General features: G+C 58.0%; 10 protein-coding genes across 15 annotated transcripts; all 10 read right to left on the reverse strand.

The window, feature by feature from the left end:
* Positions 1-223: 223 nt before the first annotated feature.
* ABB37_05449 (hypothetical protein) lies at positions 224-743 on the reverse strand (the record flags this gene model as incomplete). 2 transcript variants are annotated; one of them, XM_015803464.1, is made up of 1 exon in its annotated part: positions 224-743. In XM_015803464.1, the coding sequence occupies exon 1, from the start codon at positions 614-616 to the stop codon at positions 224-226; it is 393 nt and encodes a 130-aa protein (XP_015658106.1). In that variant the 5' UTR covers positions 617-743. The 2 variants fall into 2 exon arrangements, with proteins under 2 accessions (XP_015658106.1, XP_015658105.1); XM_015803463.1 differs by having other exon boundaries at positions 224-688.
* Positions 744-1,141: 398 nt separating this feature from the next.
* On the reverse strand, positions 1,142-1,359 carry ABB37_05450 (hypothetical protein; the record flags this gene model as incomplete). The annotated part of the gene is made up of 1 exon (XM_015803465.1): positions 1,142-1,359. Exon 1 carries the CDS (start codon positions 1,310-1,312, stop codon positions 1,142-1,144), a length of 171 nt encoding a protein of 56 aa, XP_015658107.1. The 5' UTR covers positions 1,313-1,359.
* A 1,397-nt stretch (positions 1,360-2,756) lies between these two features.
* Positions 2,757-3,989, reverse strand: ABB37_05451 (putative mitochondrial pyruvate dehydrogenase E1 beta subunit; the record flags this gene model as incomplete). 2 transcript variants are annotated; one of them, XM_015803467.1, is made up of 1 exon in its annotated part: positions 2,757-3,989. In XM_015803467.1, the coding sequence occupies exon 1, from the start codon at positions 3,807-3,809 to the stop codon at positions 2,757-2,759; it is 1,053 nt and encodes a 350-aa protein (XP_015658109.1). In that variant the 5' UTR covers positions 3,810-3,989. The 2 variants fall into 2 exon arrangements, with proteins under 2 accessions (XP_015658109.1, XP_015658108.1); XM_015803466.1 differs by having other exon boundaries at positions 2,757-3,951.
* Positions 3,990-4,549: 560 nt separating this feature from the next.
* ABB37_05452 (hypothetical protein) lies at positions 4,550-9,691 on the reverse strand (the record flags this gene model as incomplete). Its single annotated transcript, XM_015803468.1, has 1 exon — positions 4,550-9,691. The coding sequence occupies exon 1, from the start codon at positions 9,521-9,523 to the stop codon at positions 4,550-4,552; it is 4,974 nt and encodes a 1,657-aa protein (XP_015658110.1). The 5' UTR covers positions 9,524-9,691.
* Positions 9,692-10,212: 521 nt separating this feature from the next.
* ABB37_05453 (putative mitochondrial hypothetical protein) lies at positions 10,213-11,324 on the reverse strand (the record flags this gene model as incomplete). Of its 2 annotated transcripts, none has more annotated exons than XM_015803470.1 (1): positions 10,213-11,324. In XM_015803470.1, exon 1 carries the CDS (start codon positions 11,176-11,178, stop codon positions 10,213-10,215), a length of 966 nt encoding a protein of 321 aa, XP_015658112.1. In that variant the 5' UTR covers positions 11,179-11,324. The 2 variants fall into 2 exon arrangements, with proteins under 2 accessions (XP_015658112.1, XP_015658111.1); XM_015803469.1 differs by having other exon boundaries at positions 10,213-11,276.
* An 892-nt stretch (positions 11,325-12,216) lies between these two features.
* Positions 12,217-13,251, reverse strand: ABB37_05454 (putative mitochondrial mitochondrial RNA binding complex 1 subunit; the record flags this gene model as incomplete). The annotated part of the gene is made up of 1 exon (XM_015803471.1): positions 12,217-13,251. The coding sequence occupies exon 1, from the start codon at positions 13,171-13,173 to the stop codon at positions 12,217-12,219; it is 957 nt and encodes a 318-aa protein (XP_015658113.1). The 5' UTR covers positions 13,174-13,251.
* A 2,309-nt stretch (positions 13,252-15,560) lies between these two features.
* ABB37_05455 (putative mitochondrial calpain-like protein) lies at positions 15,561-16,357 on the reverse strand (the record flags this gene model as incomplete). The annotated part of the gene is made up of 1 exon (XM_015803472.1): positions 15,561-16,357. Exon 1 carries the CDS (start codon positions 15,987-15,989, stop codon positions 15,561-15,563), a length of 429 nt encoding a protein of 142 aa, XP_015658114.1. The 5' UTR covers positions 15,990-16,357.
* Positions 16,358-16,752: 395 nt separating this feature from the next.
* ABB37_05456 (hypothetical protein) lies at positions 16,753-18,515 on the reverse strand (the record flags this gene model as incomplete). Of its 2 annotated transcripts, none has more annotated exons than XM_015803474.1 (1): positions 16,753-18,515. In XM_015803474.1, exon 1 carries the CDS (start codon positions 18,103-18,105, stop codon positions 16,753-16,755), a length of 1,353 nt encoding a protein of 450 aa, XP_015658116.1. In that variant the 5' UTR covers positions 18,106-18,515. The 2 variants fall into 2 exon arrangements, with proteins under 2 accessions (XP_015658116.1, XP_015658115.1); XM_015803473.1 differs by having other exon boundaries at positions 16,753-18,497.
* Positions 18,516-20,024: 1,509 nt separating this feature from the next.
* ABB37_05457 (putative mitochondrial polyprenol reductase) lies at positions 20,025-21,083 on the reverse strand (the record flags this gene model as incomplete). 2 transcript variants are annotated; one of them, XM_015803476.1, is made up of 1 exon in its annotated part: positions 20,025-21,083. In XM_015803476.1, exon 1 carries the CDS (start codon positions 20,952-20,954, stop codon positions 20,025-20,027), a length of 930 nt encoding a protein of 309 aa, XP_015658118.1. In that variant the 5' UTR covers positions 20,955-21,083. The 2 variants fall into 2 exon arrangements, with proteins under 2 accessions (XP_015658118.1, XP_015658117.1); XM_015803475.1 differs by having other exon boundaries at positions 20,025-21,073.
* A 768-nt stretch (positions 21,084-21,851) lies between these two features.
* ABB37_05458 (hypothetical protein) lies at positions 21,852-24,323 on the reverse strand (the record flags this gene model as incomplete). The annotated part of the gene is made up of 1 exon (XM_015803477.1): positions 21,852-24,323. The coding sequence occupies one exon, from the start codon at positions 24,321-24,323 to the stop codon at positions 21,852-21,854; it is 2,472 nt and encodes an 823-aa protein (XP_015658119.1).
* Positions 24,324-24,484: the final 161 nt, after the last annotated feature.

A 24,484-nucleotide genomic window follows, 5' to 3' on the forward strand; every position in this document is an offset into this window, starting at 1 on the left:
TACACGGTGGTTGCTAAATCGATTTTCTTCTCTGTGCGTTTTAGAATATATATTTTTGGGCTTTTCCCGTTTCTAAAAGCGCAGTTGGCGTCGTGAACACGGACTGAACAGCGCCCCCCTCCCCCTCCCCCCGTCGACCCCATGAAACCGAGCTCAACGCACCCCTTGTGCAATGCCCCTGCACAGGACCTACCCTCCCACAGAGAAATAATACTAACAACTATCAGGGTTTGCACATGGTGGTGGCCACGGGCGGCATGTCTCGTCCACGCCACTCCTTCACATTCGTGCCCGCCTCCTCGTACACGTCGATGACGGCGATGGAGACGACGTCGGCGCCGCGCAACATCACCGCACCGAGTTGGACCTCTTCCATGGGACTAAAAGAGGAGGACGCCGCACCGCTGGTGGCGCCACGGATGATGGAGCGGCCTTCGCCTCCTTCTGTGTCTCCATCTGCGTCTACGTCCGCCGCATCGTACGGCGCCCCCACCCGCTCCACACACGAGGTGAGAACGACGTTGAGCAGCTGATCCGCAGCGTGCAGCACCCCGACGAGATTGCGGCCGTCCACGGTGACGACAGAGACACGCTTGCGAAGGTACTGGGTAAGCATCGGCGCTGGAATAAGAAGAAATGAATGACCGTACAGTTGTGTGTGTGTGTGAGTTGAGGGAGGGGTAATCGCTGCACATACAACGCAGTGAATCACGACCACTCACGTGAAGAGAGAAGAAAAGAGCTGAGGAGGCGAGAAGAGCATTATTACAGTCACAATAGCAACGTCATTGGCGTCCATAGAGCAACTTACGTCGGAGATGAACGAGTCTAACCTAACCGACGTCAGGAAAAGACACGTTAGACGCCACGGGTGGATGATGTGTGAGCCTCGCACCCACGAAGGAAACGGCGAACGGCAACAACAGAGCGGCTTACCGGAGTTAGTGCACGAGAGCGAGTTCTCGTTGCGTTCCCGTGCCGCGGGACCCCCTCCCTCCCGCCCCTCCCTCCTACACACAGTGAGGGCCCTAGCGGAGCAGCTGCGTGTACGCCTCGTGGCCAAGTTGTGGCACCTAAAGTTGTGTAATGCGGCTACTTTCCTTTTGATTTAACGGACAGACAAGCTTAATTGTCTGTCCTTTCACATATATATATATAGATATGTATGTGTGTGCTGAGAAATTACTTTTCCTTTTCTTCGTTCCCTCCTCTTCCATGCGCTACTCTTAGAACCCGCTGCGACTTCCCCTGTACTGCGTGAAGCAACGCGCTGCGCCGCAGCAGGGTGAAGTAGAGGAAAGGTATGCGGCATCAGCGTCGGAAGAGGGAGGAAAGGCAACGGGTAGCGAAAGGCCGGCCCGCAGGATAACAGAACGAGAAAGAGAAAAGAAGAAAGAGGGCTAACAAGAGACAACAGAGGAGGAGGAGGGGGGGGGGAGAAGGCGCAGAAGGTCCTGCATCTCAACACAAATAGAGTGCTTGCGGAATAGAATGGGCAACAAACATCAACGCTCTACTCTGAAGAATAACAATAGTAGATGAAAAGAAAAACGGATGGCACGGAGACCGTCCGTGCAAGCAGCAGGTCGGACGCCCCTAACGAACTAGTTGCTGACAGCCTCGTTGCCTTTGCCTTGCCTGTATCCCTAAAAAAAATAACAATAATATATAGAGAGAAGGAGAGCAACACAGTTTACCAAGAAGGCAGCGAGATGGTATCTCCTGCTCTTCGTCTCCTTCCCTCGCCGTTTTTCTCCCTTTCCTTTCCCTTCTCTCTCTCCCCCCACTCTCCGCATCATCATCATACGTCCCCCCATTTAGCCTCATCCCTCTCCTTTTCCCCTCTCCTTCGCTTTCTGCCTGCTCGCCTGCCTTCACTTTTACTTACGGCTTTAAGAGGGCGAAAGCGCCTACAAAACAATCAAACACGCACGCACTAAGGCATTAAGAAAGAAAAAGAAACAAGGAAAGGATATATCGAAGTAACCGTAAACGTGCAACTCACAACTGCGACAATGCAAAGCGTTGAACACCGTCTTGCGTGTATCATTCTTTGCCTGAGAGCCGCCGTAGCAGACACACATACAATACGCGCGCGCGCTCTCTCTCTCCGCCTTCAGCGTATGGGTCGGAGGCGACGGAACAGTTACCTTCACAAATACAAGTGCATCCGCTGCTGGGCTCAAACAAACAGAAGCGAAGAGCTCGGATGCACTTGGGACCTAAAAATAATAATCAAGAAACATACGTAAATAAACAGCCAACTCATGAAAACAAAAACATGGAGAAGTGGAACACACAGAGACGAACAAGGTGGAAAGAGAGTCCTGCTCTGCCATTCCGCTGCTACGGCCCCCCTCCCCCCCCCCTCCTCTCGCTTCGTCTTCAACTTTTTTGCTCTGCTTTTAAACTTGTTGCCACGGCTCTCGTTCTCGCTATTCCGTGTGGCGACGCGCGGGTCTTGCCGTTGCCATCACGCAGTGCCGATCAGCCGCCGCATCACCCTTCCACAGGAGCCACTACGGCGCGAGGACAGAAGGAGTGTACGCCGACGTCACGGCCGTGCCGTGCAGCGGCCCCACTCTCAGGGTCTGTGCGCCGGGGAAGAAAAGGAAAGAGGAAGAGAGATGGACGACGCAGGGACGAACACGCAAGAGAACCAAAAGGCAGCGACCACCGCGGCTTGCGTAAAATGAGGGGGATGGTTGGCCACATTCGCAACGAAGCGCTTCTTTTCCGCTCTCGCACGGAGCTCTCTAGCTGAGGACGCGCTTCGCCACGGCGACGACATCGGTGACCTGCGGCTGCGAGGCCACCTCGATCTCCTTGCTGTACGGCGTAGGGCAGTCCGCGCACGACACGCGCTCGATCGGGGCGTCGAGGTAGTCGAAGGTGTCGCTCTCCATCACACAGGCGCAGATCTCCGCACCGATGTTGCAGAATGGGAAGGACTCGTCCACGGTGACGGCGCGGTGCGTCTTCTTGATGGACTTGAAGATCGTCTCGCGGTCCAGGGGACGGAGGGAGCGGAGGTTGATGACTTCGGCCGACACGCCCTCCGCGGCGAGCTTCTCGGCCGCCTTCAGGCACAGCTCCACGCCCTTGGAGAAGCCGATGAGGGTGATGTCCTTGCCCTCCCGCTCAATCTTGGCCTTGCCAAAGGGGATCAAGAAGTCCTTGTTGGCTGCCTCGTCTGAGACAGGGAAGGACTCGCCGTACAGCAGCTCGTGCTCGAGGAAAACGACGGGGTTGCCGTCGCGGATGGAGGCCTTGAGCATGCCACGCGCATCCTCGCTGTTGTACGGCGCGACCACCTTCAGCCCAGGCACGGAGGCGTACCACGAGCCGTAGCACTGGCTGTGCTGCGCACCGACCCCCGCTGAGGCGCCGTTGGGGCCGCGGAAGACGATGGGGCACGTCAGCTGACCGCCGGACATGTAGTGGCCCTTGGCCGCCGAGTTGATGATCTGGTCGATCGCCTGCATGGCAAAGTTGAAGGTCATGAACTCACACACGGGGCGCATGCCGCCGAGGGCGGAGCCGACGGCCATGCCAGCGAAGCCGTGCTCGGTGATGGGGGTGTCGATGATGCGGTCCTTGCCGTACTTGTCGACGAGGCCCTTGGTGACCTTGTAGGCACCCTGGTACTGACCGACCTCCTCACCCAACACGAACACCGTCGCGTCGCGGGCGAGTTCCTCGTCGAGGGCGCTGTTGAGGGCATCACGCACCGTCATGTTGGTCGTAGCGAAGCGGGCCGCCACGGCGGCAGAGGCCGTGAAGGTGGCACGGGAGGCGAAGCGACGCATGGTGGACGATTGATGTTGTTGAAGAGGAAGAGGAGAGAAAGAAAAGGTTAAGGATTCTTTCTTTTATATTATTTTGTGGTGTGGTGCGGTGTGAGGACTACGATGAAAAGAAGGAGACTGTGCTAGGGATTATTATTGTTGCTTTTGCAATGATATGAACGAGGAGGTAGACCACAATTCTGCGGTGCCGTTGCGCGTACCGCCGTAGGCACCCCCCACCCCCAAAACAAGGAGGAACAACGACAAAAAAAGGAACGCGGAAGACGTAAGGGGAAAATATATTAAAAGCGTAGCGCGTAGGATCTCTACTCCGTACAAACAACGCATGCGTGCAGTGCAGGAATCTGAAGTGAACGTGGCCGCAACAGACAGGTACACACACAGTACGAACAAACAAGGAAGACATCAACAGCGCCAATAACAGTACAGCATGGCGTTGGGGATCTCGCTTCCACCAGCCACTGCAACCATCTCGCTTTACTATTATATATGTGTATTCCCCTCTTTCTTCAAAACCGAACCGCGATTGCCAGGAGAGAAGTCAGCTGCGCAGCTGGTTTCATGTTGATCTCCCCCGGCGAACTACACGCCCTACTACCACACAACACCGATTAAAACACCTTCACCGCCGCAAAGGCACACCCACAAGACGTGTCGCAGGCCGTCGAGCAACGCCTCCAGGTACGCTTCCCTTGCTTCGCGTCCCCTCCCCCCCCCCTCCCCCTACGACGTCGACAAAACTAACGACGATGGCGGCCAGAACGACCGGGGCGACCGTCGCCACCGCGCCTTGAACTTCCACGGTCTGACTTCGTGTCTCTGCGGCCGTCGTTGCCCGTGTCGTCTTCCCGCTCCCGCTTGCGCTCGCTGTTGCGCCGTCCGTCACCATCGCCCCCCTCGTCGCGCCTCCTGCGTTCACTGCCGCTGCTGCCGTTTCCCGGCGCCGCTGCTGCGTTTCGCTGCCGCGCCGCACGCCTGAGCTCCTCCTCTCGCACACGACGTCCACCGCGTGGCCTCTTCGGGGAGCCTCTCGCCGTACTCGTCGGCACCGCGCCGGTCGCTTCGCGCTTGACGGTAGAAGGAGAGGCGGCCGCCGCCGCCGTTGGAGGTGTCGATCGGATCGCCCTTGTGGAGCTGCTACTGTTGCGCAGCGCGGTAGTTGCTGCCGCCGAGACGGGAGACGGCGGTGGATGATGAGTAAAGAGGTGAAGGACATCGTCCGCCACGTTGCGGCCCTCCCGCACCGCCTCCTTCTCCATGCGCGTCAGCTGCAGGTGCAGCAACTCCACACAGGGGCTTCTCTTCTTCAACACCGCCTTGCGGATCGACACCCGCACCTTCTCCAGCAGGCTGCGCACCAGCAAAAGGAAAGGAGCCGTCTGCTCGAGCAACAAGACGGCCTTCCAGCCCGACAGCGACACCAGAGTGCCGTCACTCGACTGGCACTTCTGAAAGGCGGTGAGGACGTCGCCGAGGGTGTGCTGCACCAACTTGAAAGCATCCGATTCGTTGTCGGACAGAGACCCATGAAAGGCACGCAGCGACGGAGTCGTCTCGAGAAAGCTCTTCTTGAACGGAAAAACAGTGTTCTCGAACACAAGGTGAAGGCTGCAGGCACTGGACAGCGTCTCTGCACGCGTCAGGTCCGGTATCGTGCTGGTCACGGTGAAGACGAAGCGCTCGCACATGCGCTGACGATCTTGCGCGGACATCTGAATGGGCAGTTGCGAGTCACTGAGGGCCTGAAGAAAGAGGCCGAGGACGGCGGCGCTGATGGCGCCGTCCACCGGCGACAGCTGCGCCCGCGTGACGAGGGCGGTGAGAAGCTGATCCACGTAGCCGCGCAGCTCCGCTGGTGCCAGCACAGGCGCTGCTGCTGTTGTCTGCAGCGCTGCCGACGCTGCGCTGCTGGGCGGTGCCAGCTCCGCGCTTTCGACGGTCTTGTCGTCCTGCATTTGAGGGGCGTCGTCTGCGGCGGGCGTCTCATCCTTCACCGCGTTCTCGCCCCCGTCTTCCACCGTCTCCCTCGCCTCCTCCTGTTGTTTCTCGTGCTTCTGCTGGCACTCCAGCAGCTCCTTCACATCTTCCTCCATCGCCTGCTTCAACTTCCGCAGCGCCACCGCCGACGCCGCGACTTCGTCCGCTTTCAGCTGCTGCTCCACCATCGCACGAATGCCCAGCACTGTCTTGATGGGCGCGCGCTGGCCAAACTGGACGGAGAAGTCGCGCAGCAGACGTCGTGCACAGCTCTGCAGGTGCGCTGGCGCGACGGCGTCGTACGAGCACGTCCAGAACCACGCCACCACACGCGAGGAGAACGTGGACGGCTCTGCTTGCTCCTCGTCTGCCTCATCGATGGCCTCTCGCAGCTGGGCATGCAACGCCACCAGCACAGGGTGCGTTTGGGCTGCCGTTGCTGCCGCGGCTCGCTGCGACGCCCCTATCAGCGTCGCCAGCGCGGCGCTGATCGACGCGCGCGGCACCGCGGAGGAGGGAGACGGCGTCGCGGCCAAGGCGGAGAGCTGCACGGCGCACCAGCGACAGAAAGCCAAAAACACCGCCGTCATGGCATCCGTGGCCGCCGCTTTCGCGGTGGAGGCCGCGGCCCTCTTCGCCCCATTGTCCCCCGCTTTACGGTAGCACCGCCTGTGCGCCACTTCGCTGGCCTCTGCCAGGATCTTCATGAAGGCAGGCGTGACGGGCGGCTCTTGGGTCATCAGCTCACACAGGTACTGCTGCGCCGCCCCGTGCGCGCTCCACGCCACCTCGGCAGCTGGCGTGCTGTCGTGCTTCCAGAAGAAGAGGCGCGGCAGCTCCCAGGCGTAGGCCATCGCGTGTGCGTGAGGGGGATTGGCGGCCAGAGCGAGACTGATGTCGGTGTCCTCCACGGTGCTGTAGTCCAGGCCGAGGGCACGCAGCGGCGGCAGAAAGAAGGCGGCGAATCCGTACCGCTGCTGATCCACAATGTGGTAGCGGATGTACTCGAGCAAATGCACCCCGGCGTGTCCGAGGAAGGTGGAGAGGGCCGCCCGCAAGGACGAGAGGGCGTCACGCGGCAGCGTTCGAAAGACAGCGGCGTAGAACATCAGCACCTCACTCCCGCACACCTCGTCGTTGTCACTACGCATCTGCGCAATAAAAGCCTCGTCCAGCGCCGCGCCAAAGAATTGGGCGAAGAGAGAGGGAAGGGAGCCGGCGGGCACCCACGCGTCCGCTGCTGCTGTTGCCGCCGCTGCTTCGGCCAGCTCCTGTGCGCGCGAGACGCAGTACTGCATAGCGAGATCCATGGCATGCAGCAGCCTGTAATGACGCGGGAAGCACAGCTCCACGATTTCGGCAGCCGTCATGGGTTGATCGCTTGCTGCTCTGGCACGCGCAGAGGTAGCGGAGGCGGCGACGGCGGTGGAGGTGGAGGCACTGGACCCGTCGATGCTCGAGGTCGCAGCAGCGTTCGCTGCTGCTGCTGCTGGTGAAGACGTCGATCTGTCGGCCACACTGCCCTTCTCGCCCACAATCGTGTCCACCTTCAGCTGCAAGTTGACCACACCCGGGGTGATCAGCATGTGCCACACGCGGTCCCTCAGCACTGTCAACGGCTGATGCAGCAACGAAAAGGCAAGCGGGAGCACCTTGGGCGTGACATCGGCACTGCAGGTCGGGTGTGCGTTCTCCGTCGTGCTCAGGACGGAGCGACCCGCAGCGTCCGACAGCACCGTCGGGACACGCAAGTAACTTGCCACGGCAAATGTGTAGTTGCCCACGTTGCGGTAGCGCGGTCGGAGTGGTCGTGCGGACACTGCGGATGCTGCTGCTACTCCGGTTGAGCCTCGTGACGCTCCGGCTCCGTGGCCACTGCTGTCGCTGCAGCTGTAAATGGTTCGAGTCACGTGGTGCAACTCGCGAATGCACGCCTTCCACGCCCCCTGCGACACCGCCGCCGTTGCTTCATCATCGCCAGACGGCGAGTAAAAGAGCCGTGTCAGAAGAGCGGCGAAAGGCGCAAGCAGCAGCGTCGTCTCTGCGTAGTTGCTGAGAATCACGGAGGCGGTCATGGCGTGCCGGCGCAGGAGCAGCCAGGCATCCTCCGCCTCCTTGAGCAGCGCCGCACCCTGTGCGAGCTCCGTCTGCGACGGGTTCGCTTCCTGCTCTTCCTTCCCCTCGTCGTGCTCGCCTGCGCTGGCGGCTTGTACACCCGCTTCGGCGCGGGCCTGCGCGAGAAGGCGGCGACACAACGTCCACCACTTCTCTAGATGTGACAGAATTTGACTGCACGCCTGATACGTGGTCAAGGCTGCCAGAGAGGCAACACTGTAGTCGACTACTGCGGCTCCACTACCTGCTGGTTGTTCGGTGCCTGTCACGGAACGTGGTGGGTTGAATGGCGGGGCGCGAAACAGCGTCGTGCAGTCGTCGTCCTCCATCTCCGTGCCGTGCTCTTCGCTGTACAGTTGTGCGTCAGTGAGGTGCTGAAGAAATAGGCTCGCGGACTTGATGTGGGCGACCGCGGCAGCTGCGCTTTGGCTGCCTTTATCTGATGACGGAGGCAGCGAGGTAGAGGAAGCAGACAACACTGTCGCTGCTGCTGCTTCGGTCACGTCTGTCATGGCAGCCGCACACCGCTGCTTCAACTGAGCTAGAGCAACCCGGTGGACGATTGCGGTGAACAGAGGAAGCTGTGCTGCTTGCTCAGACGGGAGCAGCTGCAGACCCGCACCCTGGAGGAACACCCCCACGTAGCTTACAAGACACAGCGAAGGAGAGGGAATAGGCGGACGTGCCGGTGCAGGCGCCTCCGCGGTGTCCGTTTCGCCCCCGACCACCTGTGCACTTCGCTCAGCAGCCCGCACGTACAGCGGCATCATGCCGGTGAGCCAGTCGTTTGCCGAGCTGCCGACATGAGCACCAGCAGCAGTACCAAAGGACGACGCGGAAGCAAAAGAGTTGGAGGAGCGATGGCCACGACGAGCGTTCTGGACCTCCTCGGATGAGGCAGATGTGGGCGTCGGTGCGTTCGCAGTAGCACGCATCGTCGTGGCAGCTTCCATTAGCTGAGCACAGAACCCGTCCAGCAGCAACGCCACGCCGCGGGCCACGCCATCGAAAACGACCGCCTCCGTCTCGTAAAGCGCCACAGCGGAGCGGACCCCACTTGTCAGCCCGCGCAGAACCGCCTTGAAAAAAGCAACATAAATCTGCTGCTGGAGAACACGCAGGCGACGCAGCAGCACCGGATCAGCGCAGGCAGCGGCCACCACGGACTCTTGCGTAGCCGCAGGCGGCAGAGGGGAGGAAGAGGGAGAGGAGAAGGAGGTGGCGACACCGTTGCTACTGATGTTGTTGCTCGATGCGTTAGGGAGAGGCGGCGCTGCCCCTTCCGCGGCGGCCGCCTCCGCCTGCTCCGCCGCGCGCTCCTCCCAGGCCTGCGCCATCGCCTTGCGCAGCTGACACAGCAGCGGGACGAGCACCGCGTCCAACTTGAGCTGGGCGTAGATGTCCGCCGCGGCAGACGCGGTGTCGGCGTGCGTGGACGCAAGGTACGCACACAGCAGTTCGGCATGGGCAAGAGTGTGCTGTGCGGTTTGGGCTGTGATAGAGGCGAGGGCGGCTGCTGCGGCGTCGTCGGCGGTCGGGTCGAGCGGCTCCGCGGCCTCCGCGACGCTGCAATGCGTCCACCACCACGGAGAGGAGGGGGAGATGGCTGTCGATTCGGCCATGGCAGACACTCGTAGATAGAATCACCCCGAAGAGAAGGGTTACGCTGAAAGAAAGATGTGTATACGTAGAGAATGGTGGCTGCGCGCTGCAGTGAGCTTTTTTGATTTGATTTGACTAACGCTTCCGACTACCTTCCCCTTCCCGCTTTGCTTTGTTTACTTCACTCCTGATCGAGTTTGAGCAGCCGTGAGGACGCACAGAAGCAAAAGAAAGAGCAAGGGAAAACGGCCGTAAAAAGAAAGTAGCTGAGGCAGATGCGCGGGTGCGTTACAAAGGAGCACCGCATCAACGAAGTTCTGCGTGCCGTGGAGCAATGTATTCGTGCGTGACTGGGCCTTCAAAAGCTAAGCCTACTGCAGCGCCGCACCAGCGAGCCACATCAGAGGTACGCGACATCGCCTTGGAAACACGGAGCATGTCACACTCAAAGGTGCTGACACGCGCATAGACGCAGCAATGTACGAGTCTCAACATCACGAGCGTGCCATCAGGTGCGCTCGCCTCCTCTCTCCGTTTATCCGTAGAATTCCCCTCGCAATGCGAATGCGAGCGCACGCCAGTGAAAATATGCAACACAGGACCATTATTATGTTACGTTCTCATTGTATCTCCTCCAAAGGAAGAGAAAACACACACACACACACACAAGATCATCGCTATCCACAACAACGAACGCGCGTCTCACTCGTCACTTCTGCGGCGGTGCCGTCTCCTTCAACTGTTTCTGCAGGGCCAACGAGCGCCGCACCTCAAAGGTGTGCTGACGAGTGTGCTGCGCACGGACATCGAAGTAATTTGGATGCTTCAGGAAGAAATGAAAGGGCCGTGTCTGTGGGAAACCCATGCAACGCAGCTTCACGTCCAGCGACACGTTCAGCGACGTGAACTGCGTCCACTCGTTTGGAATGTACGTCAGTACCTCCTGCAACCGCTCCATTGGGGTGGTGCTCGAGTTCACGAAACCCGTGCCCGCGCCGATGGGCACCGAAGCTGACGTCGTCGCAGCGGTGCTGATGCATGCTCTCGCCTTCTCCTCGCCAAGGAGGCTCACAAGCGCCGGCAGCGGCTTCGCAGTCGGAGGGAGACGCACGGCTTTGGAGGATTGCGGGAGCAGCTGCGGTGGACACACGATGATCCCCGACGCCAGCTGCCTCTGCCAGCCCTTCTTCATCGTCGGAGTGCGATACAGCGCGAAGTTGTGCGGCAGGTGCAGCAGCAGCTCCTCCAGGGGGAGTTTGTGGGCAATCAGGATCTTACGCGACTCGGGTTTGAGGGCGCGGTAGACGTCGCCTAACGGGTATTGGCGAGTAACGATGGTGCGCAGCTCCGTCAGCACCGGTTCGATCGACGGTGGCTCTGACGGCGACGACGGAGAGGGATGTGCAGCGGAGTAGCCCGATGGCTTCGTACGGGCACCATCGCCACCGTCATTTGGTGGTGGCCGCGATGACTGCTGCTGCAGGATGGGCTGAGATGTGTGAAGGCTACGGGCGGTGCAAACCAATGCGGCGGCGACGAGGTGCACGTGGAATGGTAATGCTACCCGGTTGTGGGTCCTACCCGTTGCCCGAGACGTTGCTCCCCATTGAAAAGGAGGGGGGCGGCGACACGGCAGAGGCGACGCCCTTGCTAGATTTCGTGCTAGCGGTTCCATTCTTTTTTTAAAAGCAAAAAACAAAGGACGATTGCTGCGGGATTCAATAGGTGGATAAATTAATAGGAGTAGTGAACATAAAATCTGTGATAGGAGGCTTATGCGTGTTGTCGTGCAGTTCTCAGCTTGCCAGGCAGCGGTGCAGCTTTCACGTAGAGAAGAGGGAGAGAGACGCAGACAGAAAACTAAGCAAACAAACAAACAAGAGAGGTCAGCGAGCGTCAAAGTGGAGGGACGGCGCCTTCACACACACACACACACACAGCCACATAACAAAAAGTACTCTTGACGAGAGAAAGACGCCTGGTTTCGCGCGCGCATCTCCGCCGCACACACGTGTCTGCTTCGGAGAAGCGGTACCCCGAGGCGCACAGATACATAAATGTAGGCGTATATGCACCACCTCCGCGACAACGCACCGGAGTGGCCACTTACCCCCCATCCCGTGCAACGCGGGCTCCTCTACCTCGGGAGGGGGGGGGGGGGAGGGGGAGGAAGGTTCAGACGACGCGATAAGCACTTTGTATGAGAACAACAACAACAACAGCATCGGTACAAGCCAAGGAGATTTACGCTAGGAAGGGTACAGAAAATCGTGTGCGAACCTGCTAGTCCGCACGTACGCACCTCCGCGGCGAGCGAGGGCCAGAAGAGGAAGAACGAAGGCCAGGGGAAGAAGAAAGAGCATTTTATTTTCGCCCAACAACCACACACAGTGCGGGTGTGCGCCAGCAAGCAACAGCGAACTCAAGTCAAGCATTGGTAAAGTAACTACCACGATAGCACGCAGCTGTCCACCCCCCACCCCCTCCCTCCCGCTCCACACATACACGCGCGCGCTCAAAACGGAACAACTAACAGAACGTCAAGAGAGAGAGAGTTCTTTTCGGTACATCTGTCCACAGAAATGAAAACAAAACCGCCTCCCCCCCGAAAACCATGTTGGGACAGGCGGGCTTCTGAGAACGCTAAAGAGGCGGCAACGGCAGCAGCTACAAAACAGCACGTACACACCGGGCAAAGTCAAATTAGCCCCTCTCAGCTGCGAGTGCCAAAGGATTTCGCGTGCGAACCCATCGGCCCCCTATTAGGTCGCTGCGGGGGTCCACTATTGTTGTATGGGTTGGATCTACTGCCTCCTCCGTAGGAGCGGCGATCATCGCGCGGCGGCGGCGGCGGCCGACGGCGGTCACTGCCACCGTACTGCGTGTTGTTACTATTGCTGTTGCTATTGCTGTAGCTGCGATTGGCGTTGTTGCCTTGATAGCGCCGCTGGTCCTGCCCCTGACCCTGTCCGCGATCGTCGCCGCTGTTGTCCCTTCGGTAGTTCCGGTTGTAGTTTCCGCCGCCCCCGCGACCACCACCGCCGCCGCCGCCGCGGGGGCCGAAGTTGCTGCCCGGTCGCTGCTGCCGCTGTGACATGGCAGTTTCCTCCTCCGTAAGGCCCATCATCTGGCGCATCGTCTTGAGCTGCAGGTCGCGCGTGGCGTACTGCTTGGCAACGAGTGGGTTGCCCACCACGTACAGCACCCCGTCCGTCGGGTGCGGCCGCACGGTGAAGATCTGCTTGCGTTGCTCCACGAAACTGCGCAGACCGTTGTGCTTCTCGCACAGCGCCTCCTGCACATCGTCGTTTAACGCAGAGAAGAGGGACTTGATCGAGATGGCGCCCTGCGGTGGGACGTGCTTGAAGATTTCGGTTAAGATGACGGAGTCGTCGCGCATCGCCACACGGGTGTCGAAGCTGAGCTCGCCATCCTTCGTTTTATTCAGCAGTTGTGAGCCTTCACTATCAGAGCGGTTCACAACGGTAGATCTGCCTGTGGAGCCCCCACCCCCACGGCCGTAGGGCCGCGATTGGGCCTGCCAGCGGACGGCGCAGGTGAAAGCGGCGGTAACGGCGGTAGAAGAGGGCGCCGACCTGGAGGCGACACCAGCACTGCACACCGCAGCGGCGCAAAGGGAAGCCCTCGGCACACGAAGGAAGTGCCTCATTTCTGTATTTGTATCTTCCGGTACGTTCTGTTCCGCGGTGACGCTGGCGCTCTCGGCTTCTACTGTGTATGTGTATGCTTCGCGGGTGGACGCCGCAGGAGTGCAGAGAGAGAAGAAGAAGAAAGCGAATGTCAACGTACACGCACACGACTCTAACGATGGACGCACACCAGTCAAAAAGTATTTTTCTTGAGGGGTGAAACATTAACAGACAAAAACAAACAAACAACGCATGCATCATTGAATAAGCGGCTTTATCCATCACCGACGAGACAGGAGCTGCGACACCCACCGGAAGAAAGAGACAACACGATCGACCGTGAAACAAGCACCGTTTCTTCCTTCCTTTTTTGGGGGGAGGCCCGACAGGCGAAGCGTGCTGCCGGACAAGCTTTTTTTCTTTTCGCGAGTCGGTCGTGCTTCTCCAGTCATCGCAACTGTTATACGGCGCTTGATTTTTTCCTTTCCTCCTTCTGACAGTTACTCCAACCCGCGAATAAACACATGAAAAAGCCCACAAAAGGCAACGTACAAACGAACTACAAAAGAAAAAGAGGGAAATAAGTAACCAACAAACAAACCAAGGAAACGACGGCGTTGACTGCAGAGAGCTGTTCTTTCATCCACGGCCCCCCCCCCTTACCTCGCCCTTATCCCCTACCCCGGGGTGCTGCGTATCTGGCAAATGCTGGGCCACATCCCCATCACTCCCTTGCATTCCGTCTTCCTTGATGCCCCACCTTCGCGTTGCTGCAATGCAAGCTGCTGACCGATACGAAGAAAACAGAGAGAGGTGATTACGCTCTCTCAGGTCACGCGCAAGATGCGTCACTTCCATCTCAAACTTCTCCTGTTTTTCTCCATTCTCTCCCGCTCTCTCTCTTCATATTCGGACGCGTTTGTTTGGGTTTCTGCAACCCACAAGCCGAGTGCAGCAGGAATGATAAAGGACATGAGAGGAGACAACAAAGAACACGAATAAGAAGAAGAGAGCAATGAGACGCGTGAAAAGGGAAAAAATGCCAGCGTCAAACGCCATTCGAAAACAACGTTGCTGCGTGTGCGCAGAAGGCTCTGCTTCGAATGCGGAACGAGAGAGAGAAAGAGATAAAGAAATTTGGTTAAAAAAAAAAAGAAAACTAAATACGCAAATGAGAACGAACAAAGAGCATTTCATCAGCATGTACAACGATGCGCTGAGAACTCATCAACAACAACAACAAAAGTCATAATCATAATAAAGCCGCGTCTGTGTGCATTGGCTCGAGTAATGGACCCTTCGTCTCTTCATCGTTCCCTTCTACGTCCGTTTCTGTCTCTTTTGGAGACCTCTGCAAATACGCAAATACATGCGTGAATACATGAACAAATACAAACCGCTTCCGGCCACTCAGTTCATGGCGAGGTGCAACAGCTACAGGAGAGAAAAAGAGAAACGGTTGCCCCGTCGAAGCCGACAACATACATCGTCTATAAACATCCCCGACAACGAAGGAATGGGGCGATGCTGCGAGCTCAGCTTTCGTCCACATGTGCACACGGAGACAGCGAAAAGGAGCTTTCCCATCCTCTTCCCGACCACAGGAGTGGGAAGAGAGGAAACACAAATCCGCAAGGCAAGAGATACGTCACCGACTGCCACGGCGACGGCGAATCGAACGAAGAAAAGAGATTGAAAATAGAGAAGGAACGAAAACGAGATCAACACATCGGACGGCGAAACACGAGTTAAGCGGAGATGCCGCATAGCCTGGACACATAATTCTGGTGTATGTTTACAGCGACATACAGCGACAGCAGAAACAAACAAAAAGGGTTGTCTAGCGCCATCGAAAGTAAATGTTCATGCACACACACACGCACGCACACACACACAGGCGGTCTACGAGAGAGAAAATGAAAAGAAACAATAATAATAATAGAAAGAGATGACCGCGTCGTTCATCAATCTGCGTGGCATACATCCTATACATCTGGAAAACGTCGTACTTCATAGAAAACAATCATAATAATAGTAATAAAAACAACGCCAACAGTACAAGATCCGCCGTTTCAAGAGACACTCAAGTGATCGTTGGATCAGGAGATGACAGAGAGCGTGTGTGATGTTGGTTTCCGTCCGCTGGCAAAGGTAAGAAGGGGGAGGGAAGGAGGGGAGGCACAAACAACAGCGCTATTTTTCCGCCAATGCCTGTAGGTCCGCCACCGCCTTCGTATCGCTCACCACTGAAGTTCACATTTTGGGGTTTCCAGTCAGACAACATAACACCGACACCACTCGGAAGAAAAAAAACAAGCAAAGAATACACCGATGCACACACACCCACTACTGGCGTGTACTCTAAAACTAGAGGGGGAGGGGAGAGGAAGAGTGCCACACAGGATCTTCACTTCTTCTTTGAAAGCTTCTTCTCGTACTTCTCCTTCGACTTCTCCCACTTGAAGCGCTCCGTCACGGGAATCGCCTCGATCGTGCTCGTGTAGCTGCCGGCGACGCCAACGATAAAATCTTGTGTCTCCTTCGGGTAGACGATGATCTCCACTAGCTTATTGCCGTTTTCCAGCTCTGACAGAGTGGCGTTGTGCAGCACCTCAATATCGCTATCCCGACTAAAGTAGTAGCGAATGTGGAACTCGTACTCGACGGTGTCGTTGTAGAAGGCCCACCGCTCGCCATCGTCGTACAGCAGGCGGAACAGCAGCCCATTCTGCTGCTTCGGGAACATTTTCAGCGCCTTCAGCGGCTCCTCCGGCGGACCGCCGTACTTCCAGACGATGTCGTCCTGGGCTGAGTAGGTCGAGTAGCCGCAGCCCATTTTCTTTCTTTTCCTTTTCGGCGAATACGTATATGTCGGTGTGTCTCTGTCTGTGTCTCTCTCTCTCTCTCTGTGTGTGTGTTGGCTTTCCTTAACTGTTTTCCACGGGGACTCTGCAGTCGTTCTACTGCAAAAGTGAATGGGGAAAGGGAAAGATAGGAAGAGGCAATGACCGCGTGTGTACTGCGATGATCCGGAAAGAACAGCGGCAACGGGTCGAAATACTATGAAGAGGAATCTCAATAAGAAAGAAAATAAACTGTTCTTTGGCGTATGAGGGGGAGTACTGTGCCGAAGAAGAAGAAGAAAAGAAAAAAGCGCCCTCACCAAGTTGCGTACTTCGAATGCCAAGATGGAACGCGACAAACTACGCACAGAGAGACCGAGAGAAAAACAATAGAAAAGAAGAGGCGGAGTGGAGAACGCGGTGCGGTATTTGCCAGCAGCAGTCCCTGTGGTGCAACGAGTCGTTGTTCGAACTGCTGGCATTTCCATGACGTGATGATCACAAAACGCAGGCGTAACGCCCACCGATACACACGCAAAGAGTGCAGTCGCAGCACTGAAATGGAGGTACAAAGCAAAGAAGAAGTTACTATTGTTTCTGCCGCGGTGGTAATGGTCCAACGATGCTGCTCTCGCTCGCCCCATTCGACGTGGTGCGCAGACGGAGAGCGGGAAAAACAGCAACAGAGCAAACCGCTGCAGGTGGACACGGAGGGTTGGGAGAGGAACAGGAGCGACAAGCGCTTCCTCTAACACGTCACCCCTCCGGCGTCGCCTTCATCACCTCCACGATGCCGTCGCCCGCACGCTGCACAAGTGTAAAACGACCCTTACCGAACTGCTCTAACGCCTGCCCGACCGCCTCCACCGTCCGCGTCAGCCGCGCCACGTCCGCGGGAGCAGCGGACAGCGAGAGCGCGCGGAAGTCTTCCGCTGGCATGCCGACGAGCTGCCGCAGCCACGCGTGACCGAGGTCAACGGTGAGGTGGTCGTCCGCCGTCACCTCTGCCGCTGCACCGTCCATCTGATGCTGCTGTGTTTCACGCTCGACAGCATCGGGCGATGACAGCTGTGCGAGCAGCGCATAGGTACAGGCGGTTGGGCTGCCGCCCGAGGTGGCCGGGGAATGCGTAGGCGAAGGCTCGTTGATCACCATGTCGGACACCACTTCGGTGATGAAGGCGACCGTCACGAAGGCGCTCTGCGGCGGGTTCTGAGCCACGTGCGCGGCCCACTGCCGCAGCGGCTGCACCAGCGGCAGCGCGGAGGCCTGGTCGGAGGACTGCGCTACCGCCGATGGTGGAGGGCGGAGAGAAGCCGTTGTGTGTCGCTGATGGCTGTCGTGCGGTGGCGGCGGCGAGGAGGAATGCGGAGAGCAATGCTGTTGCGGCTGTTGTCGGGACGGTCGCCCGGTACTCGCCGCTAACTGCTGGCGTGCCTGCGCTTCCCAGAACAGTTCCAGTGCGCGCACGCGTCCCCCCAGCACTTCGGTGTTGCCGGCGTGCAGTCGCAGCACACCGTGTTGCACCGCTGCGATCGACGACGCCGAGAGGCGCAGGACTACTTTAGACCCCAGCGCCAACCCAGCCGGGGCAAACACCGCGCCGTACTGCTGCCGCGTGCGTGCGGAGACGTCCTCCACCGCAAGAACACGCTGAAAGCCGTCGGACAGCTCCAGTCGAAGACACCGCCACTGCCCCCCGCTCGGCCGCAGCGGCGCGTGCTGCTGAGCCGCCTCGTCGTTCTGATCTTCCATGGCCTGCAACGTGGCGTCGACAAGGGCAGCCGGATCATCGACTGCGGCTTCTCCGCCAGAGCTGTTACCGCCTCCACTGCTCGTGTTGTGAAGATCAGCTGCACGCACGAGGGCACGAGATCGCTGCTCACGTGACAGGCTGACGTCTTTGATGGACATCACTTGCAAGATGAAGCTCAGCGAGGACGGCCCTGACCCTGTGTCGGGGAACTTGAAGCAGCCATCTGCGGAGAGAAAAGGCGATAGGGCAGGACGAAGGGACGCTTGGTTCGGCTGCTGCGCTATCTCCTCCATGTCATCGTTAAGGTGGCTGCGAATGAATGCGGCGGAGGCGCTGTCGGTGCCGGAAGACATGTCTGGGCACAGCGACGCTGGGCTCTGCGCGGAGGCGGCGTCTCTTTCAACCTCCCCTCCTCTCTTCTTTCTACTGGGTGCGTCAAGAGCAGAAGAGAAGTTTGCCGGTAACTAGAAAAACAAAGGGTGGTCTGCGGTATTTCTTTAACCTCCGACACACGCGCAGTCCGATGAACAGCAATTTGTGAAGGACTGCTAAGCGGAGCGAAGGGGGGGGGGGTGGAGGAAAGGTTGGCGTTCTTCTAGATCCCTTGAAGAGCAACAGCCTGTTCCGTTCAATAAGAGCTTCTTCGCCTTACACGCACACACACATATATATATTGTAGTCGTGCGTCTGCTATAACGGCCGTTCACGAAGTTTCCGTTGAGGATGTGCGGCTTCGTTGCGGCGCTTTCGATCTTACCGCGCCTTCGACGCACGCACGCGTCGTGGCGTACGGACAAACGACGACGAAGAACAGAGAGAAGAAGACAACAATGAGGTGCGGGAGGGAAGGAAGGGGGAGGAGGGAGGGGGAGACAGCGGATGAGCGGCAAGAAACCAACGTAGTCACAGTGTGGGCTTTCCAGTTGTCAAGCACACAGACAAACACACCGAAGTACGCGGAATGAGTGCGCGTCTCAAAGACCCAACACGCACCACCTCCCAGCGTACAACGACGCTTCAAGAAAAAAAAAGAAGAAGATGACATGAAGCCACCGGTGCGAGAAGAACATCGAAGCCGGCACGGAGAGCAACAAGAGACGTAGATCACGTGGATCTCTCCTTCCCTCAAAACACCACGGGACATACTTTATTGGTCTAACCAGCATTTTTGTTCTTCTTTCATAAGTTAACAACTACCTTACGTGACAAACAAACAGGTCGTTTTAGTACTTTCTACCTTCTCGTTCCTCACCTGAAGAAAAAGAAATCCCATCCACAACTCTGCTCAGGCTAAAAGAGTCTTTGAAGAGCAGGAGAGGAGAGAGACAGAGAGAGAGAGAGGGAGAACAACGCGACGGCACACGACGGCTTGTATCACTCGCTCACTCTCTTTTTCTTTCTTTTCTCTGCCACGTGCAGAAGAAGGCCAAACAGACGCGATTCGGAGAGGGGCGGAGGGAAACGGAAAAGGTCTGCAGAGCGCGAAAGAAAAAAGAACCCGATACCAGACGTGCCGCTACGGTTCTCGTTGTCTTCCTTGTGCCTTTCCGGCCATATATATATATTGGGCCGCTCTCACCTTGAGAGCATACTCTTCTTCCTCCTCTTTACTCCCCTCAAAAAATTAAATAAGACGATAGCTTCGAAGACTTCAGAAATGAAGAGAGACACCCACCCACAGACGTGCACTTTAAGGGGAGAATAACACAGATGAAAGTACCATGCACATCAGTGTTCGATAGAAAATATTTGTTTTTGCACCCTTCCTGTGTATTGTTTGTGCGGAGGATAAGGTGTAAGAAACTCAGGGACCATATATATATGTACTTGTACTTGTACTTTTGGCTTACCGTTGAAGCCTTCTTTCGTTAAAATAAAGATCGCTATCTTGCTGGAGTCCTCCCTCCCCCATCCTCCTCCCCTGTTCAAAGAGCTTCACCGTCTTTCCCTTCTCTCCACGCAGCGCTCGCCACCCACTTCGACCTCGCTCTGACAACCAACGCACGCACACGCAAAGAAAAGACACGAGAGAACGCAAACTGCAGAGAGAAGCACGACGCCTTTTTGCGCTCGGCAGAAACCGCGAATTGCACCGGCGGACAGAAGATGAGAAGCCACAAACAGATCCGATAAACCACTTGCCTTACGTGGATGTATAGTTCTTTATTGTTCTTTTCAATAGTTCGAAAATATGGATGTGGGCGGCAGGAAAAAATATATTATCCCTCACACTATCATTGCGTAGCTCTCGATTCCACTCGCACGCGTGCGCTTACAGGAGGAAGGGGATTATGCACGCCTTCTTCTTGTTGGCCGGATCGGCCTTGACGTAGCCGCGGTGCTTCTTCTTGGCCCAGTCGAGCATCTGCAGGAAGCCGGCCAGGGTGAAGAACCAGGAGGATAGCATGTTCGTGCCGACGGAGAAGGCAACCCACGACATCACCTCAAAGAAGTAATTCGGGCACGACACGAGGGCGAAGAGCGGACCGCTCGGCACGTTGCGGGTGGTGTCGCCGTCGCCCTTGCGCATCGTGCTAAGCTGGTAGTGCACCGCAAAGTTCAGCACCTCGTTCACGATCATCAATGCCGCACCAATGTTCACCTGTACCGCGCCCGGCTCGGTGAACTTCGGGTGGCACAGCACGTAGCCGATGAAGGCCGCGAAGGACCAGTAGTAGGAGCAGTTCTTCACGATGTTGCGCATCGGCATCGTCGGGTGCGAGAACTTGTGCACGAAGAGGGACTCCAACTCGCGCTTCACGAAGTGGGCGGCGAAGAGGCCGATGAAAAGCTTCTGCGCGTAGCCGTAGGCCGGCATGGCGACGGCGCCGTAGATGAAGGAGGGGCGCATGGCGTACAGCAGCAAGAAGGCAAGGGGGCCGGCGTACTCCACCAAAAAGACGGTCCGGTAGCCGATCTGCGGACCGAGGTCCTTGAAGGTGATCTCCATTCCATCCTTCACGCCCTGCTTCTCCAGCGTGGCCCCGCCGGCGAGGGTGATGACGTTCGGCCGCGGCTTCTTGCCATTCGCAGCCGGGGCCGCCGGCTCCGCGGAGGCCGGACCGGGGATGCGGAACGACTTGCGGTGGGTGTCCATTTGTGGGCGAAAGGCCGCCTTGAGGTCGTCGACGGTGGCATTGGCCGACAGCTCGACCTCCTGCTTGCGAGCGCCGTCCTTTCCAAAAACCACGGTAACCTTCATGGCGAGTAAGGCAGTGGCGCTGGGAGAGACGAGAGGAAAGTGTATAGAATCGGTGAGCGAGGGAGAAGCTGTGTGGAAAGCAAAGGCGAAGACAGGAAGGTGGCTCTATCCTTGGTTGCTGTGGTTCTCTGCGTTCACGCGACAGCATAAAAGAGAAGGAGAGAGAGGGAGGAAAGCAATGGAGGAGGGAAGAAATGGTGAGGTGCGTCTTAGGGAGTATGCATCGTGCTCTCGTGCTGGTATCTCTTCCTTTCGAGGAGGAGGGCACGACAGTTGATGGATGACACGCTCTTGACTAGGCATCATCTTCTCTGTTTCTCGACTAGTTCATGTGCACCCCCGCCACCCGCACGGAAAACGCAGCAGGTAACAAAAAAAGCCAGTTCCACAAAGCAGAGGCGTGCCGCAGCGCGAACGGATTTTAACACAAGACGCATTTTCTTCCTTAAAAGAAAAGTTTTACACGCCGCGAAACGCACACGTCAACGCGCGTGTCCAGGACTGCTTGGGCACGGCGAATGAAAGCAATGCTGGTGCCTTTTTTTCTTTCCTTCCAAGAACCAGAAGAAAGGTGAAATGCACCGCAGTCGAGCCGTGGCCGGCGCTCAACAGTTTCGAAACAACAACAACAACACTTACGAACGAAAAAGGAAAACAGTATGGCCAGATGTACCGTTAATGGACATCATCTATGCTTGTATTTATGTGCCTTACGACATTCTATGTCTCTCTCTCTCTCTCTCTGTGTGTGTGTGTGTGTGTCTGCACGTACACCAAGACTTTATGAGCGACCGCATCACAGAACAACAACAAAAATTCTACACGTGACAACGACGTTTTGCTGCGACGCGCGAGAGGAGCAGAAAGAAGAAAACGGTGTATGTGCCGGCACGAGTGTTACTTGCTGCCCCCACCGCCGCCGCTGCTGCCACCACCAGAACTGGAAGCCAACGCACTCACACTGCTACTGTTGCCGTTGCTGCTTGCCGATGACGCACTGCTCGCGGTCGAAGACGAACTGCGCTTCTTTAGAATCCGTTCCGCCTCCCGATCGGCCTTCTCTTTCAACCACACCTGTCTCTTCTCCCGCAGCAATCGCTTCATGGCCTTCGCCTCCACGGTGCGCGCGGTGGCCGGCATCGGGAAGATGACGCTGCGACAGTTCTGTGTACCGCAGCTGCACACGAAGTGCGGCATCGACTCGTCCCGCAGCGTCGCGTAGTCCACCGTCAGCTCCTCGCCGACGTTGATCTGGCGCTTGGCCGCAAAGAGCAGCGTGCGGCCGTGCACAAACTGCATGTTCGGCTCGCAGGAGTGCCGCAGCGCCACGGCGTGGTGGACGCCGTCGCCGCGGCAGATGACGCAGCCCACCGTCGGGTCCTCTTCGCCGAGCTTGTACAGCGCTTTGGACACCACCGGGATGGCGTGGTTCGCATCGCCGAACAGACACTTCCCCGCCGCCACCGTCCTGCTCGCCCGGGTAGAGAACTGGCCGTTGCGGTCGTGGCTGATGAAGTACCACGGCTTGCGCGCCGCCCGCTCCCGCAGCGCACGCGACACGGCGTTGGCGACAAAGCGCTCGTGGTTCCAGTGCGGGTCGCCCTCCACCATCACATCCGCGAAGTCACCCCCATCCTTCGGGGAGTACCACATGCCACAGTTCGGGTTGATCTCCAGAAAGTACGGAACCCCGCTCTGCTCGTCGATGCGGAAGTCTATCCGGCCGTAGCCGACGCCGTTCATAATATATTTGTGGGCGTTGCGCGCCATGTCGATGATGGCCTGGTAGGCCGGGTCGGAGGTCGGCAGGAAGCCGTACGCCTCGTCGTTGCACTCCATCGTCCACTTCTTCTCAAAGTAGGCGAAGTCGTCGCCGTCCTGCAGAAAGTTGAACATGAGCGGCTTGAAGACCTTCACGGCGAAGGGGCTGCCGGCGTCGGCGCAGGCCAGCACCGTGCCCTCCCGCCCCCGAATAAACTCCTCCACCAGGGCGTGGTTGTACTCCTTCAGGAAGGTGCGCACCTTCGTCTTGAGCTGATCCAGGTTGTCACACCGGTTGTCCTTGTTGATGCCGACGGAGGCGTAGCCTGACAGGTGCTTCACGATGACCGGGAACTTGAGATGCCGACACTTCTTGGCGAGGCTCTCCTCGCTCTTGAGGAGGACGAAGTTCGGCACCTTCACCCCGCTCGTCCCTACCATCAGCTTCATATCGATCTTGCTCGGCTCGAAGCTGTTGGAGTCGGTGCCGGTGAAGGCGGCGTTGAACTCCTCGAGGGCCTGCACCACGTCCACGCCGGCCCGCTTCTCATCTCGGCTGCCATCGCACAGGTTGAAGAAGACGTCATACTTGTTCGACGTCACCAACTCCCGCACGGTGCGGTACGAGTCGCTTTTCTTCAGTGCGACGTCGGCAAAGGTGTACTTTTGTCGGTCCTTCTTCATGTAGTGCTGCGGCGTGCACCAGTAGTTGTCGACGTCGGCGGTGGCGGAGTCGGCCCCCTCGTAGCTGCTCGTGAGCACGCAGATGCGAATCTTCTGCCGCTTCGCTTTCGATCGCGAGAGGACTTTGGATGCCGACGAAGAGCGGGAAGGCGGGGACGCCGTGCTGCTCTTGCTCGCTGCTGCACCCCCACTACTACTCGCGCGACCACCACTAGTACCAGCAACATGACGGTGACTGCCTTTTCCAGACAGGAGCTTTTTGCGAGCGACGCTGCTCCCCTTCGCCTTCACGGCAGCACCGGTAGCGGTCGACGTCTGACCAGAGTTCGCGTTAACGGACGTGGCGGAGGCGGCCGATGCTGATCGTGCTTTGCTCTTGCGACGACGCGCCGCCACCCGTGCGCGAGCCGACGATGTCCTGCGATTGGTGCTTCGGCTGCTACGACCAGAACCCCCGCCGCCGCTGCCGCCAGGGCTGCCACTACTCTGGGCAGCTGCGGAGCCTGCGTTGCTGTTACTGCTGCTGCTGCTGCTTGTGTTGTTGCCGCTGCTAGGCGACGAGCCGGAGGAGCCTGCGACGGCGGACGAGGCTGTATTTGCCGAGGCAGACTTTGCCGAGGTGCGCTTGCGCTTCACCCGCCAAGCTGCCTTGCCCTTCTTCACCTTCATCTTCATTGCCGGGGCCGTTTTTGATTGCCTGTTCGCTGCGTTGGCGCTGCTCGACGAGCCGCTGCTGTTGCCGCCACCGTGGTGGTTTAACGCTGCGCCGCTGTTGGACAAATACTGCGCGGTTGCCGAGTTGCTGCCGCCGCTTTTTATGCCACCACCGTGGTGGTGGTGGTGGCTCGCGGCGCTGGCGGAGCCGCCGCTGCCGTTGAGGCTTGGAGACGGTGCGGTGGTGTAGAGGCGACGCTGCCGCACCATCGCGTCGCGGAGCGGTGCGTCATGACGCGTGACATGGCGGTGGATAGGCAGCTGTGCGGCGGTGACGCCGAGGACGGACAGCGCCGCGGTGGACCGCCCGGAGTGATGCGTGCGTACCAGCGTGTTCAGCGCGGATGCTGCGACACGAAAAGGTAACCTCG

This window comes from Leptomonas pyrrhocoris (assembly GCF_001293395.1).
Source record: "Leptomonas pyrrhocoris isolate H10 chromosome Unknown, whole genome shotgun sequence".
In the NCBI taxonomy this organism is placed as follows: Eukaryota; Euglenozoa; class Kinetoplastea; order Trypanosomatida; family Trypanosomatidae; genus Leptomonas; species Leptomonas pyrrhocoris.